The 15,727-nt window shown below is 38.1% G+C and overlaps 2 protein-coding genes across 6 annotated transcripts; one reads left to right on the top strand and one right to left on the bottom strand.

Moving 5' to 3' along the window:
- Window positions 1–267: 267 nt before the first annotated feature.
- On the top strand, window positions 268–4,209 carry LOC112153519 (insulin). Of its 2 annotated transcripts, none has more exons than XM_024283803.2 (3): window positions 268–1,155; window positions 2,026–2,225; window positions 3,930–4,209. In XM_024283803.2, the coding sequence occupies exons 1-3, from the start codon at window positions 1,037–1,039 to the stop codon at window positions 4,073–4,075; spliced, it is 465 nt and encodes a 154-aa protein (XP_024139571.2). In that variant the 5' UTR covers window positions 268–1,036; the 3' UTR covers window positions 4,076–4,209. The 2 variants fall into 2 exon arrangements, with proteins under 2 accessions (XP_024139571.2, XP_024139573.1); XM_024283805.2 differs by having other exon boundaries at window positions 271–1,147.
- Window positions 4,210–4,356: 147 nt separating this feature from the next.
- hmmr (hyaluronan-mediated motility receptor (RHAMM)) lies at window positions 4,357–15,319 on the bottom strand. 4 transcript variants are annotated; one of them, XR_002920510.2, is made up of 21 exons: window positions 15,138–15,319; window positions 14,846–14,944; window positions 14,675–14,763; window positions 14,516–14,593; window positions 14,239–14,427; window positions 14,032–14,118; window positions 13,352–13,463; window positions 13,196–13,261; window positions 12,999–13,072; window positions 12,847–12,917; window positions 12,395–12,762; window positions 12,171–12,319; window positions 11,863–12,098; window positions 9,039–9,155; window positions 8,748–8,948; window positions 7,952–8,674; window positions 7,807–7,879; window positions 5,785–5,961; window positions 5,641–5,664; window positions 5,502–5,575; window positions 4,357–4,676 (listed from the first exon to the last, which is right to left on the bottom strand). XR_002920510.2 is itself a non-coding variant. In XM_024283811.2 (21 exons), the coding sequence occupies exons 1-21, from the start codon at window positions 15,181–15,183 to the stop codon at window positions 4,660–4,662; spliced, it is 3,060 nt and encodes a 1,019-aa protein (XP_024139579.1). In that variant the 5' UTR covers window positions 15,184–15,317; the 3' UTR covers window positions 4,357–4,659. The 4 variants fall into 4 exon arrangements, 3 of the variants coding, with proteins under 3 accessions (XP_024139579.1, XP_024139578.1, XP_024139577.1); XM_024283811.2 differs by having other exon boundaries at window positions 5,502–5,664; window positions 12,395–12,503; window positions 12,579–12,762; window positions 15,138–15,317; XM_024283810.2 differs by having other exon boundaries at window positions 5,502–5,664; window positions 7,807–7,870; window positions 15,138–15,318.
- Between the last annotated feature and the right edge of the window lie 408 nt (window positions 15,320–15,727).

The following is a 15,727-nucleotide window of genomic DNA, read 5'->3' as shown; positions in this document are numbered from 1 at the left end:
CATTTTTACAGAAGCTTTTGATTTGGTGAGGCGTTCAAGGACAGCCTTTTTGTCACTCAGAATGGAAGCGCAGACAACTTTTACCGGCTGACAATGCAAATGTTGAAATTTGAGGATGTGCCACAGACCACATAGACAGGAAGTAAAAACTTCAGTTTAAAAGTCAATTCTTTTACCTAAAACCGCCATATTGGCAACACTGATGCCCCAGAATTCATCATTTGTATTAATACTCAAACTCTCAGTACAGGCATCATACCAGCTTTATGCCTACTTTTATCTTATTTTGAAGGACTTCCTAGTTTATCATCACCAACTGTCCCCCATTCTCAAAATTCCCAGCATGTGTTGTGAATCTCATTTGCAGTCCAAAGAGTATAGAAACATGAGAGTGTATCTTTCCATTGAATGCCCTGGGTGAGCTCTCACTTCACCTAAAGACAGCTGGCACAGGCTCCAGAAGCAACAATAGCTTGCAAAAGACTGTATAGAAATAGAATGGAGTCCCTTGAAGAACCTGATGCCCTCCCGCAGGCGGCCCACCGGCACAGGAATCGGTTTCCGCCCGTTATGCTGAAACACCCCATAAGCGGCCAGTGATAAGCCTGAAAGTTGTCTAATCTACAGTGTGATCAGGCTGTGACATATGGTGTTTGTAAGCTTGTGAACGGTGCCAGTCAGGCCATTACACAGCAGGGGTTTATGTGGGTATCACTGAGCATGGCTGCATTCTCTGCGTTATCCCCGCGCTGTTGGTCCACAGTCCGCTAAGTGACGTAGCGACACTGAGCAGCAGATCAAGCATGATTAGAGGTCAGGGTGTTAATGACGAGACCTCAGAGCTTTCTGGTGACATGGATGAGGGCCAGCTGGATGTGGAGAGTTAAAAAGGGGAAAGGTGGCCAAGTAGAGATGTTCTCTGCACCTTGCTGGACCCTTTCATCTGCAACCACCAGCTGCTTCAGAACCTCAAAGACAGGTGAGCAAACTTCTCCGTATTCCCCACGGGATTTTAACCTTTAAAAAATGCACATATATGGTAACCAGGATAAAAATGAAGTGTAGGGTTGGCAGTCTATTATTCAACCAATCTACTGTGCCAAGGAGCCTGGCATACAGCCCAGAGGGACAGAGGAGTGGCAGGCCGGTGCGTTGGTAAAGTAACTGTTAAAATGATTAATTTGATATTTAATAATTTATTATTTTTTTTAAAAAGCTGCATTCCATTTGAGCTGCTGCTAGATACATATTTTCACTTTGAAATTGAAACTTTCAATTTTGCTGATTAGCTGCTGCACAGAATGGAATCCTTGTAACTGTTCAAATCAAACTTTATTTATAAGTTTTATAAATGCAAAGTGGCTTTACAGAACAAAAACATATTTTGAACTGAAATATATGAGCAAAAAGTTTGATTATTCCATTTTTACACTATTAACAGTGACTTTTGGTTATAACTTAATAAATGGTTTTAATATTTTTTTCAAAAAATCTGCTCTTTGGGGTCATGTAGATGTCATGTGTCTGAATTTCATTTAGTCCCCTTTGAGTGGGCAGTCATTTGAAAAAGTTTAGAGACAAACGTCAAACTCTGACTCTTTTGTAGACCTTGTTTTACCATCCCTTTTTATCGCGGACTTTGATTTCCAATGAAGGAATGAATTATTCAGTTTACTGCTCACTTCAAAGCCCATATTTTGAGTTAGGGTATTGCTGTGTGTGTCTCTTATATTGAGGGAGCTATTATTCCCTGCCTAGAGCTATCTAGTAAGAATTCAGAGCTTGGAATATATATATATATATATATAAAACTACAGTTATTAAAATAAAGTGGTCTTGTAATGGTTGGTGTCATGGAGAAAGTTCCAATTAACTTTCAGCGTGACTTTATCCCCCCTCCAACTTTCATTTATCTGGCCTGAGGTGTTAAGTATTGATAGAAGTATTGAGTTAAAAATCTAACATGATGAATTTTTTATCAATTGTGTGTCATTTTGCTTTTTCTTCTTTTTTGCCGTTTCCAAGCACTCTCACTCTTATGGCCAGGGCATCATGGGTGCTGTTAGCTGTGATCCTGCTGATCTACTCGCCAGGGGCAACCTCGGCGCCCCTCCAGCACCTGTGTGGCTCCCACCTGGTGGACGCCCTTTTCTTTGTCTGTGGAGACCGGGGCTTTTTCTACAACCCTCACCGAGCCCACAAGCGGGACCTGGGAAATCAACTTGGTACGATGATTTCTGTGAAAGAAAACTACACGATTTTATGTTATTCTTTACGGAGCCCCTAAAGGGACATCAAAGTAACAAAAAAATTGAAGTAAAAAAAAAAGTTTTTACTAAAAATTGACGTTAAAAAAAAAATAATAATAATTCTGGTTACTAACTGGTGCACACCACTTAGTAACAATACTCGTTTTTACCTAAACTTAAAAAAAAAAAAAAAAAAAACTTTTTTTAAATTTTAAGTTTAGATTTTTCCCCAGTTACTATCTGGTGCACACCAGTTAGTAAAAATATTTTTTTTAACCTTAATTTTTTTTTTTCCCCATTTGCTATCTGGTGTGCACCAGTTAATTCAATTTCAAATTAAATTTTATTTATAAAACACCTTACATGCAAGGAAACAGCTCAAAGTGCTGTACATAAAGCAAAGCAAACAGAATTTTTATAACTTCAATTTTTTTTTACCAGCTGCAATCTAGTGTGCACACATTTTTATTTTACTTCAGTTTTTAGATTTTTTTTCCCCCAGCTGCTATCTGGTATGCACCAGTTAGTGAAATTTTTTTTATCAAATTTTTTTTCCCAGTTTCTATCTGTGCACCATTTAGTAACAAGAGGAAAAAAAAATAAAACATGTTTTTACTTCAATTTTTAGAAAATAATTCATTTTTTAGTTCAATTTTTAGAAAAAAAAAAGTTACTATCCAGTGCGCACTAGTTAGTAATCAGATTTTTTTTTACTTCAATTAACAAAAAAAATAAACAAATAAATATTTTTTTGTTTTTCTTTGGGGGGTTCTGTAATATTCTGGCAAAAGCACTGACCAAATAAATGTGCATACGTTACTGACATGTTGGGGACCACATAGAGCAAATATTGCTGTTCAATGATTTCCATCAAAAATCTTGTCATTTTCATTCCCAATTTGATTCAAAACCAATTTTATTTGCTTATGAAAAAATTGCTTTAACATTCCTTTTTTAAATGGAACTTTCATTATTAAAAATGATGCAATTCCGCATTGCAAAGTAACAAAAAAGCTGTTATTCTCTGAAATAATAAAATAATTTATTAAATTGACTCTTCTAAGAACAGATCAAACTAATTTTGGTTAATAGAATGTTAAGCCCAGCCCTTTGACATGTAAAGTATCTTAGAATCTGTCTTATCTACAACAGCCTGGTGTGAATTAATTTAGATCCACATCCTCAGATACCCCAATTTCCACCTTTAAATGCACAATAATTGGGATTCTGATTTAGTGGGTTGAGAGGATCACATCTGCAAACTGAAATTTGGAGAAAAAAAAAAATTGAAGGCTTCAGGATATTACATCTTTAATACATCCCTTCAGTGTTGCTTTAAACATCTATGATGTGGCGAATCAATTCATTGAATCCCGTGAAGTTTTCAAATCTCTCATGAAGTTCCCCTCCAAATGCATTATTTAGATCCTCCACCACAAACACTCCACTGCTGTTTTTGAAGTTAACATCAGGCTGTAAGCTGTGCTATATGCTTCTTTGGATCGCCTTTATATCGTCGCTCTCAAAGCAGCAACCAATAAGATTAAATGGATTGCTGCGATTAGGTTAACTAGATATAAAGTCCCCATGAAAGTCTGAACAGTCAGTGGCATTTTCAGAGGATTTGCATAGAAGCAGCGGGACTTAACACGGCTGTGGAAAACTCTTTCCGCTTCAAAGGTTTCCTGTCTAAAAGGGCCAGACAAGAGGAGCGGCTGTGGAGGGATCAGTCTGGCCGTGATGAACCTAAGGTGAAAAGAGGGATTGTGGAGCAGTGCTGCCATAAGCCATGCAGCATTCACCACCTGGAGGGCTACTGCGACTGACTCTCCCACTCACCGTTCATAGCTGGTAAAAATAGAGGTCCCAAAGTCAACTTTCTGGCTCAAAACTTGCTGGCTATGTCTTATAAACTGAAGGAAATAAAGTTTATTAACCCATAACCCAAAGCTCCTCTCAGCAGATGTGAATTTTTTTGTTCTTTGTAGTTATTAGAAATGAAAAGTGCTCAGCTGGAGCTGCAGTGCAAGGGTGCCCTCCAGTGGCCACGGAGAGAAAAGCAAAAACTGTTTTGTTTTTTTTTGCGAAATAATAGTAAAACTCCAAGTATTTAAAATTAGTCTTTATTTACAGAAGAACAATTTCCAAAGTTATGTTTTATAAAATACTAAACAAGATTAATCTGCCCATTAGAATGAATCCCTCCACCTATGTGCACATTTCATTCTCTCCAAACAAACTAGAAACCTCTCAGGTTAGTAAACAAACAAAATGATGTAATGCACCAGTAATGTGAGGTTACACAAAGTAATAAAGTTCACAATTTGAGAAACATAAGTTGGGCAGAAATTATCATAGAGAAAAATGTAGTTTTCTGCATGAAAAGCTCCTCTTGTTTAGACAGTCTCCGCTATTCATTATGGTTTCCTAGCAAAAACACAATCAAAAATAGAAATTAGACAATTTTGAATTATATTGTAAGAACACGGTAAATAAAGCTGATCATCAACTTAAAGTATAAAATTGACCATGTGAAGGAGAAAACATAATGACATTTCCTTCTATCTGAGTCTTTAATACACTGAGCCGGTTTGGACATCTGGCGAGAATGCCACGTGGGCGCCTTACTAGTGAGACGTTACGGGCATGTCCAACCGGGAGGAGGCCGGCGGCAAACCCAGGACACTCTGGAGAAAATCGTGTCTCCTGGCTGGCCTGGGAATGCCTCGGGATCCTCCCGGAAGAACCGGAATAGGTGGCGGGAGCGACTGCTGCCCTCGTAACCCAGAATAAAAAAAACAGAAGATAATGGATAGAAATCCACTTAAAATGGAAGTTTGAGTATTCATTTTTTTTAAATTATTGATCCACCTGAATTCAACATAATAAACTTTATCCAAGATCCTAAGTGCCCTAAGGTTATAAAACATCATTTAGGGGTCAGGTGGCTCGCCGGACAGCAGGTACAACTCCTCTCTCCGAACTTTGTTCTCATCAAGCATCGATAACAAGCCGTTTTACAGTTACAGTCATCTCACACATGAATGAGTACGCAGCAGTTGTGCTTTACGAGATAGTTGAGGAATATGGAAAATAATAAATCAAATAGCATCTTTTGTAGTAGCCCAGCTTTTATGGAATCGTAAAACGTACTTTTATACTTTCCAAGAGATGGGCACAGTTGTCAGCCTTGAGCCCCGCTTTATAAAATAAAAAAAGGCGTTTTTAGTCTGTATTAAATTTAGTGCTCACCTTCTTTTAGAGCTTCAGTTGCTTCGGCGTGCCTGTTCTCCTTGTCATGCTGGAAAGCTTTGCTGGGATCAAACCTGCGGCGAGAAGCACCGGGGAGCTTTGACTTCAACTGCTCCAAATCACTCTTCTGCCGACTCACCAGGGTACGAAGCTTTGACACCTCCTACACGCACATATGTGAGAAAAAAGGCGGAGGAGGAGGAGGGGGGGGAGGGTGTTACAGCACGACTTTCAGACTAAATATGTGCTTTGCAAAGCAGATGGTGCTGCTCCAAGATTCCACCTGTTTTAGAGAGATGTTCTCGTCTTTGAGCTTCACCACATGTTTGATCTTCTGCTTCTGGTTCTGGTGCCCCAGGAGACGGGCATAAGCATCCGCTAATTTGTTTAGTTCCTCCTGGTTTGCTCCGTTTTCGTTGAGCAGCGCATTTCGCTCCGCTGCAAAGGCATTCAGCTGTTCCTGTGGGTGTAATGCAAAAAAATATACATAATTTAGTACAAAGTCAAAGTTTTGTGACAAAAATGTGTCATTTGTTTGCATAATGTGATGCTTCAAGGGTTCTAATTTCTCCTGGTTTTTACAAGCCGACTGTGCCCGTTAGCATGCAGAGTCAGGGGCACAGTGACAGAAACTATTCTCTGGCATCCGCTTGTGAAGACAGACAAAAATAAAATCAAACTTACTGGGAGTTTATCAAATCTGAAACTCTATAAAGACTCTGAAGGCCTGGACACATTTGATGCTCATCGTTAGAGCCCTTTAGCACACAATCAATCACAGCTAGACTGTAGAAACAGTCATGTATTGATTTTAACAATATAGAGTGAAAATTATGTGAATTTCCAATGGTGCATGTTTTCCTAAAAGTTTCAATTAAACTACTAGGAGTTTTTAAACACGAACCAGTTAAATTTCAGAGTTTTTAAGACCTTTTCAAGCTTATGCATGTCACAATTAAGACCAATTTATCATTTTATTACTATTTTACATGTTATTAATTAGTTACCATAATATTCATTTATTCCATTTTATGACCAAAACTGTAGCTTCTTATCTTCTTGTTTGGGATCTGTGCCATTATGAAGCCGGTAGTCGATATTCAGCGTTTTGGTGCTTAATGGTTGGTTCTGCCGCTGTTTGTTTTCATCATTTGATTAAAATAATTATGGTTGAAAAATTTAATTTTTGACAAAACATGTGAAACAGTGAGACGTTTCAAACGGCACAATCTTAAAGGTTCAAATATCAAAATTCAAGACTTTTTTTTAACTTTTAAAAGCATTTTATCCAAATTCATAGATTCAATGTTTTATGACTTTAGGTGGAAACATTTTTGAAATATTGAATCTGTCCCGAGTTTGTGAAATGTGGGAGGGGCTGAGTCACCAACATTTTTAGGAAAAAAAAAAAAATACTGAAGGTGTTTGAAAATGTATTGAAATGTACTTTTTAAATACTCGCTCTGGTGATTGTTTGAGCTATTTTAAAAACATTCCCAGTAATCTTTTAATTGTGATGTTTTTAGACAGTTTTTAAAATCTGTCTTTTTCTGGGACATAGTTTCTGCAGAGCAGTAGGGCTGCCACGATTAGTTGACTAATCGACTATTAAAATATTTAATGACTAATTTAATAGTTGATTAGTCGTTACTTTTTATTATATGGATTTATTAAAGTTTTTTTTTGGCTAATTTGGAGTTTAGCTAATATTTCAGTTGTATGGTATCTTTTTTGGCTAATTTAAGATTTTTTTTGGTTTAAATGCTACTTTGGAGTTTAGCTAAAAATTCAGCTGCATGCTTTTTCTGTTTTTTTCTGGGTATCTGGCTATACATCTATTTTTTATTTAGTTTAAAGCTAATGATGGCTAAGATGTGTGCTTAACATCCAGTTTGCGCATGAGCAGCAGTAGTTCAATAGGAATTCACCTCTGAAATGTGGGCGGGACCTTTGGTGAGAAGCAACCCCGCCCCCTTTCTCCTTCCTGTTGCTTAAAACTCAGAGCAGGGAGATTGTGGCTCTCCCAGCATATTTTTTTTACATCACAAATAAACCAAATAAGCTCTTTTCCAACTGCGTTCATAACAATTTGAATAAAGAAATACTTATAAATGTAATTCTGAGATTAATTTTCTATATATGTCCTCCATCGTCAGAAAAATCCAAAGGAACGTGTCAAAAACTCAGGATTTCAAGGGAGTAGGTCTGTTTCTATAAGAAAAGTTTGTGAGTATTTTGATTTTAGACTTTATCAATAAAAAAATAAATAAATAATAATCTGTGTTTTGGTATTTATCTAACTGACCTGGAAGGGCCCGACTTTAGCAAAAAGATCTTCATACTGCTTCTTCCAATGCTTAATCTCAGAGCACTGGGAGCTGAAAAGACAAGAAAAATGAGACGAGGAACAAAGAAATCCACCGTCATGTAGAAAATGGAGCCCTGCTCACCTCTCTTGTGCTTTAGCTAACTGTCTTTGGTGTTCCTGTCTCTGCTCCTCCAGCTCCCACTGCAGAGTAACTTTTTCCTGAGACAGAACTAGCACTTGTTCCCTCAGGGCGAGCCCACCCTGCTTTTGAGTTTCCAGCTCCCGCTCCAAAGCCTGTTTCTTCTCCGCCATAAGGTCTAATTGGGTCTGGAACCTTACAAGTTCTTGTTTGACGTCGCCCAAGCGGGACAAAAGCCGATCCTTGTCTTGCTCAAAAGTGCTTAGCTGGGTTTGGAGTCGGTGCCTGAGCTGCTCTTTGCGTTCGACTTCAGCCAGCAGACTCGTTCTGCCCTCCTCCACCTTCTCCAGCTCGCGCTGTAATGCAAGAACATCTGATCTGACCTGCTCACAATTTCTCCTCTCAGCCATCAAAGCCTCTTTTTCTTCCTCCAGGATCGTCTGAATCTGAACTTTTTCTTCTCTCTCTTCTTGAAGCTGCTTTATTAGTTCCATCTTTTCTCGGCTGATCTCCTCCAGCAGTTTCTGGTCCTTTTCTCTCTCCAGCTGGAACTGAGTTAAACTCTGATTTCTCTGTTCCTCCAGTTGCCTCAGTGCCTCGTCTTTGCCATTTGTCTGCAGTTGTAGCTCCTGCTGAAGCTGACTGATTAGAGCTGCGTGGCGCTCTTCTGTGGCCTTCATCTCCTCATCTTTTTGTGCCAGGCAAGCCTGCGCCTCCAGCAATATTCTGCAAGGTCAAAAAAAGGATGAAAAAGTGTGGAAATGACAAATATTTCAACAAAAAGTACTTCAAAACGTACTTTGCATTTTCCTCTCTGGCTCTTGCTTCAACCAACAGGGTCTCTTGGCGCTCGTCTGACAACTCTCTCAACTGGTTGATTTCTTCCTCTGTATGCTCCACCACTTTGTCCATCACCTCCTTCAGTTGTTGGGTCACTCTCCTCACCTCTGCCTCCAGCTCTTTCTCCCTTTTCTTTGCATCCTCCAGAGCCTCGCTGGCGCTGAAAAGCAAAGCAAGCTTTCTGTGAAGTTCGCACGCCGACAGAATCCCGATTAAAAACATCAAAGAACACCGACGCTCAAACGCTCACCTTTCCAGCTCAGAGACAATATTGCTCATCCTCTGCTGAGAGATTGCGCTCGCCTCTCCAAGTTCTTTCATGGCAGTTAAATGCACCTTTTTCAAACTTTCCACATCGTTGGTCTTACTGAAAATGACCAGGAAAAAGTTACTTCATCATCTTACAATGCAATTTGCTTAAATAACCATTTAATGAAATGTTGTTCAACTCAATGGTAAAATATCCAGAGGCTTAATTAAGCGAAGAAATTTTTCTCAATCTTAAAAAAATAATAATTATATTTTTTGCATGAATAGAGAAAAATGCAAATTCATGAGTTCATAATAGTAATTTTGTCAGATATTAAAATAATTTCAAAACCACTTAAAGTTAATGTGATCAATCAAATGTACTTCAGGGAAAGTCTTCCTCAAACTTGTGAAAGTGTTAAATCCTTTCAGTTCATGGACCCTACAGAAGTGCATAACTACTGCCCCCACCTGGATGTACGAGGAAGTGCTGTTAGTTCAGAATTTGGCAGCACCACCGCACAAGAGAATATATGGAGAAGCAATAACTGACTGTGACAACCCAATTTTGCTTTCTATCTTTAACTTTTGGAACAAATTAGTGAAAGACACAGTATCACTTTAAAGTAAGAAATGCAAAAAAGTCCAATAAAAACTATGTAATTGTTGTTTTTTTATGTTTTTGTGGTATTTCTTTCAGATGGATGACATATATAAAGAAAAAGTATTGCATTTCTAAATATGTATTTCAACACTAAGCTCTTAGTAACAGGAAAGGGAAGGGTGGGCGGAGTTATGCCATGCCAACGGTCCCGCCCACAACTCAGAGGCGAATTCCTAATCAACTTACTGCTGCTCTGCAGAAACTATGTCCTAGAAAATGATGCAGGTTTTTAGATTTTGGCTAAAAATGAAATAATCATAATTAGAGGACAACTAGAAACGCTTTTAAAATAGATCAAAAGATGACTGGAGTGCATCTAGAGCAGAGGTCTGGAACCTACGGCTATGGAGCCACACGTGGCTCAGACATTTGGACCAAATTTTGAGCTTCATTCATCACAGAAAATCAGTTTATTGTCAATAAGAAGAATTACGTTAAGTTATAATCCACTGAATTATAAAGCAGATTTTCTATTTTTGAACAAATTCAAGGATTTAAAGTGTGCCTCACGGTTTTAATATATGATAAGAGTCACTTCATTGGCTCCGATTTAGTTTTGGTTGGTTATATTTATGAATTTGTGGCTGAAAAGTACCAGTAACAGTCAAACAAACATTTTTTAACTATTGATGACTTTACACTTCCTGCATTTGCTGCATCGACATGATCCTATGATGTAGGATGTCTTTTATTTTGAAAGGAAGTTGTGCAAAGCTCTGTCAAAAAATATTCACTATTTCATACTTGTTTAAAAAAAGCTATTTCTCCTCATGTTTATGTTTTATTTATACCAAAAATAACCCCAAAAAATAATAGTTTATTACAACGTATCACGTCAGTAGCAAAAATCAGTATCTTATTTTTCTAAAGGGTGAAGACTTTGTGGCTGCTACTGGGTTTTGGTTGATGAGAAATCGAAAAACTTTTGGTTTTCGTTTTGGACATTAAGCTTAGGAAAATGTATTATTTCAGAACTAATTTAAAAAAGGATAATTGCCAGCAAAACTCTTAGCTTCTCTCCATTTTTTGGAGATGACAAATCAAGGTGAATGACAGTGATTTGGAATAAAGCTGCATTCCAATAAATCTACCTTACTCATTTAAGGGGTGACCAAAGCCACTAACAGCTAGTTAGCGATATGGTGCATTAGCCACCGTTTCACAGCACAATCAGTCAAGTTTTACGAAATAAAAATATATCATTTGTGTATTTTTTTTTCTGTAGAAAAACAGGTTAAAGGTTACAGCAAAACACACAACCACACTTTAATATGTAAAAGTTGTATAGTGAACTAATAAAGGTTGATGTTTTTTTCTTGAAAATATAGACACATTTTTGGAGAAAAAAAAAATTAAATTTGTGCAAAATGCCCCTTTTCTATGAGAAATTAATGACCTGTAAGTACTTACAATACTAATATTAAAATCCTAATTTTCTTTCTATGTCCACCATCATGAGAAAAATGGTACAAGAACATGTTAAAAACACCAAAGACACGATTGTCAAACGACTCGATTTTTAGCGTACGCAAGGGCTGTCACGATTAGTCGACTAATCGACCATTAAAATAGTCGACAACTAATTTAATAGTCGATCAGTCGTTACTTGATATTATATGGAGTCAGAGTGTAGTAAAGTTGAAAGTTATATTGGAATTCTGCTAGCTTTTTGGACTATTTCTGCATTTATTCAAGGTGTTTTAGGCCATTATGGAGTTTAGCTAATATTTAAGCTAGATGCTAGCTATTTTGGCTAATTTAGGATTTTTTTTTCAGTTTTTTGGCTAATTTGGAGTTTAGCAAATATTTCAGCTGGCTATTAGCTTTAGCATTTTCAGCTATTAGCTATCAATTTCAGCATCTTCATCCTTCAGTATTAGCATCTTCAGCAGCCAAATTCAGCTTACAGTATTAACACCAGCATTAATGCAGGTAATGCTATATATCTAGTTTGTAGTTAGTTTAAATCTAATGATGGCTAAGATCTGCGCTTTACAGTCAGTTTGCGAATGACCTGCTTAGTTGACTAATCAGAAAAAATAATTGGTGATTAGTCAACTATTAAAATAATCGTTTGTGGGAGAACTAGTGTACGCTACTATTAAACAGCAACAAAGAGGGTAAAAACAAAGAAAAAGAAGTTCTGTCTTTGGTCTCTTACTTCATTAAAAGTTCTTTTGTAGTATTCAGCTCCTGCCCCAGCTTATCTTTTTCCTCCTCGAGAGTATCAACAACCTCCTGGCTCTTCTTTATCACCTCCTGCCTCCTCTGCTCTTGTTCCTCCATAGAAGCAAGCTCTCCCAGAACCTCCTCCATCTCCTCCTTCAGCTGTCTCAAGTGCTCCTCAGACTCATTCCTTTCTTGCTCCACCAGGAGAGTCAGGGAATCCACAAGAGCCTAAAACACATCATGACAGTCAGCAAAGCTTCTTAAATGGACACATCTATAGAGGTGCATAATAATCCAAACCTTTTCCTTGGTCAGCTCCTCAGAAAGAGTAGCAAGCTCTTGCTCAAGTTGAATCTTTCTCTTTCTTTCATCTCTTTTCATTTGGTGCACTGAGCTCAGCTCCATCTTCAGCTCTTCTATCTTCCTGATCCCGTCTTCTTGAACCTTGTCTGACACGACAGAAGATGCTACTTCAGTACAAACTTCAGTGACTTTCGGTGACATGCACATGTCAACATTCGTACTTCTCTCTTCCTCAGAGGAAAGACACTTTTGTTCAAGGTGTGCCACCCTCTCGTCCAGCTCCCGCTCTGTTCTCCTGAGCACCTCTCTCAGCCTGACGAGCTCCGCCTCCTGCTGGCGGACCGTCACCTGAGACTCTTGAACTTCCAGGTTGGCCGACTTGATTTGCTTTTCCGACTCACTCACAGCTTTTTGGGCAGCCTTGAGCTCCAGCTCCTGGTACTCCAGCCTTTTCTCCACCTCCCATAAAGCATCCTTCGATGCCTGCAGGTCTTGCTGAAACTTTTGAGCCTCCTCCTCTTTTGCTTTCAGGGTGTTTTGAGAGCATTCTAGCTCTGCAGTACAGTTTCCCAGTTCCATTTCTAGTTGCCTACAGAAAAAAAAGCATAAATGAACAGAGGACTACAAAACATGCAGATCCAAATCAAAATAGCAGAAGAAATATTTGATTTACTCAAGTTTCTCCTCTTGAAAACTGGCTGCATTGCTTTCCTGTGATTTTTCTTGAAGCTTCAAGCGCAGATCCTACAAGTAAACAGAAAAAAGCAATGATTTCAAACACAAAAAAATAAATAATAAATTTAGTCTATCTGGAATTATTCATACTTGGATCTGATCATTTGCAGCATCCAGGTACCCCTGCAGCACTCTGACCTCCTCCCTCAGCTCCAGGATCACAGCTGTAAAAAAATTGATAAGTTGAAAAATATAAATTTCTTCTAATATACAATTACTTCATAAATATAAATCATTTTTTCCAACTAAGACATAGATTAACTAAAAACCATTAAAAGAACCCTCACCGTGTAAGCTAGCATTCTCATTTTCCAGCTCATTATTCTGTGTTTTCATCACTTGATGGAGATCCTCTTCATGGTGGGGAAAAAAAAACAATAAAAACATATACAGTAAGCTACCAAAATGCACATGTTTCTTGAGTACATTGTTCAAACTCTTACCCAAGTCTTTATTTCTGTCTTGGAGGGAGGAAACAGTAACTTTGGAAGCCTGAAGATCAGTTTCCAACATGTTCATTTGTCCTTGACTGTTAATCTGCAGGACATGTAACTCCTGGAGATAAACACATAAGCAGAGTCGCAGATATTGTTTTGTGTTTGTCTTTAAATGCTTAAAGTCCCACCCCAACTATAGTTTTTCTACTGTAAATTTGTTTGCAGTTTTTAGCCATACATTAAAAAAAAAAAAACTTGTCGTTTTCTAAGACATATTTTCTATTTTCCCTTTGTTTACATTCTCTCTCGTTACAATATACCACCTCACAAGTCCAAGCTAATATTAGTGTGACAAAAAAGACGTAGAGAAATTTCAGAGCTATACAATCGTACAATTTAGAGCCAGATGGCAGCTAAGAAAGGGAAAATAAAGACATTAATTGATCTATTTGTGTGCAGGTGGATGCTTCAGAATTGTAGCAGAGAATGGACCCCACAAACCTGAGCTTTTTCAAACTGCAAGTTTTCATCTACTCCTGATCTATCATGATTTGAATAAAGAAATAATGTAGCTTTAGTCCTAAATGACTTTATATAAGTTCTCTTCTTTCATCAGAAAAATGCTACTAGAGAATGCTAAAAACATGAGTTTTTTAATTGGAGTTGGTCTTTAAAATCACACACACCTGGTTTTTAACATCTAAACTGTTCCTTGCTTCCATCAGCTCCATTGTAAGAGAATTAATTCTCTTTTTTGTTGTGTCAGCAGAAACCTATGTAAAATAAAAAAAGCATTTTTATGAAGAGGAAGTTTGAGACTTTACAAAAAATGCATCAAAGTTTATGGGAAATGAAAAAAGAAATGAATAGAAAACAAACAAACAGTCTGAAACCTTGTTTTTGAGAAACTCATTGACTTTCTTGAGCTCTGCCCTTTGCCTCTCAAGCGTGGTAACGTTGGCCGCCAGGCCGGTCCTCTCCCTGACTGCAGCCAGCAGCCTGGCCTCCACCTTCTTCAATTCTTCTTCCAAAACCTGCAGGCGACGATCCTGCTCCCCTCGCTGCTGCACCAGGCACCGGATCTGAAAAGCACACAGTTCGAGCTCAGATGTGCAGCGGAAAATAAAACCATAACAAACCAGGAACATGAAAAAGAACAGTTTGAGATACCTCTCTTTCCAAGAGTCTCTGCTTCTTCCTCTCCAGGGTCATACAGTTCCTCTCCTTCCTTGCACTCAATCCTTCTGCCTGAGGTTCAGTGAGCAAAGAACCACACTTCAGCGACGTGAATGCTTTCTGATTTATTCCAAATACACACTGCACACTTACCAGACCATCTACGGACAGAGTCCTGCGGACAGGGGACACAAAGACCCCTCTGGAGGGTGATGCTGGCGGTGGTAGAGCAGCCCCGGTGGCTACAAATCGGTAGGGATAGGGTTAAATAAAAGAAGTTGCATAATCCGGATTGTTTTTGACATGATGGTGGTGTGAACTCACCTGTCTTCATCAATTTGAATCGCTCAGATTTGTCAAAGGACGCTACGCCCTTTGAATCACCCGTTTTGATATCATAGGACCCCGGCGGAGGAGCACAGCCTTCAGTCAACAACACAACGTTAGCACCTGTTCCGTTTTGACGTTATTGTATTACATTTGTTTCTATTTAGTTGAAAATATACCAACATAAACGAATACATATTGTGTTATTCGCCGTTGTTGCTTATTTTTTTAGCTAAGCTTTAGCATTGACAATTTGATAACTAGCTTCAAACGTTTTAAAGACACTTACCAATTTGCTCATTAAACCTTTTCAGCGGAGCTCTGGAAAAAGACATACTGGATCCAAATTGCTCGTAAAAATATATTTAAAAAACAAATTAATTGAAAAGAACTTCGCTAAAACTGCAGTGCAGCTTCGGGTAGCTGACGCTAACGATTCATCCGCCACTGAAATTTGAAAATAACGTCACGCGTTGGTTTGTCTGTGCGTGTCCAATAGGAATTCAATATCGGGTGACGTAGCACGCCAACGTCCAATCACAGCTCTCTCCCGCAAACAACATGTTATGGATCTGTTAGTCTCTGGTTTGGAGTTCACTGGAGTTCATAAACACAAGAAAATATTTCTAAAATTATTTGAACTACAAAGATTTAGTGTAATTTTTTACGTGTATATTTCATTGGTAAATATAATTGTCTCCATTATCAGCTATAAATAAAGTAATTAGATTATTGAAAACAAAATATCCACTTTTACCTATATAATTATATGTATACGGCAGTGTATTTCAAATAATTTACTCTTAAGCAACAACAACCTTCATCCCAATACATTTTGGAAATGAAGAATAAGAATCCCTGCAAACAATATTAGGAACA

Source organism: Oryzias melastigma, linkage group LG10, assembly GCF_002922805.2.
Source record: "Oryzias melastigma strain HK-1 linkage group LG10, ASM292280v2, whole genome shotgun sequence".
Classification (NCBI taxonomy): Eukaryota; Metazoa; Chordata; class Actinopteri; order Beloniformes; family Adrianichthyidae; genus Oryzias; species Oryzias melastigma.
Note: the sequence above shows the minus strand (reverse complement) of the source record. Positions and strands in the feature narration are given on the sequence as shown.

Coding starts and splice junctions, on each gene's coding strand:
- LOC112153519 (XM_024283803.2), top strand. CDS start 1,037: ATGGTAACCAGGATAAAAATGAAGTGTAGGGTTGGCAGTCTATTATTC. Junction 1,156..2,025: donor AGTGGCAGGCCGGTGCGTTG/GTAAAGTAACTG, acceptor GCCGTTTCCAAG/CACTCTCACTCTTATGGCCA. Junction 2,226..3,929: donor GGACCTGGGAAATCAACTTG/GTACGATGATTT, acceptor TCCGCTTCAAAG/GTTTCCTGTCTAAAAGGGCC.
- hmmr (XM_024283809.2), bottom strand. CDS start 15,183: ATGTCTTTTTCCAGAGCTCCGCTGAAAAGGTTTAATGAGCAAATTG. Junction 14,428..14,515: donor AGAGACTCTTGGAAAGAGAG/GTATCTCAAACT, acceptor TGTGCTTTTCAG/ATCCGGTGCCTGGTGCAGCA. Junction 9,156..11,862: donor ACAAAAGAACTTTTAATGAA/GTAAGAGACCAA, acceptor GGTCATTTTCAG/TAAGACCAACGATGTGGAAA.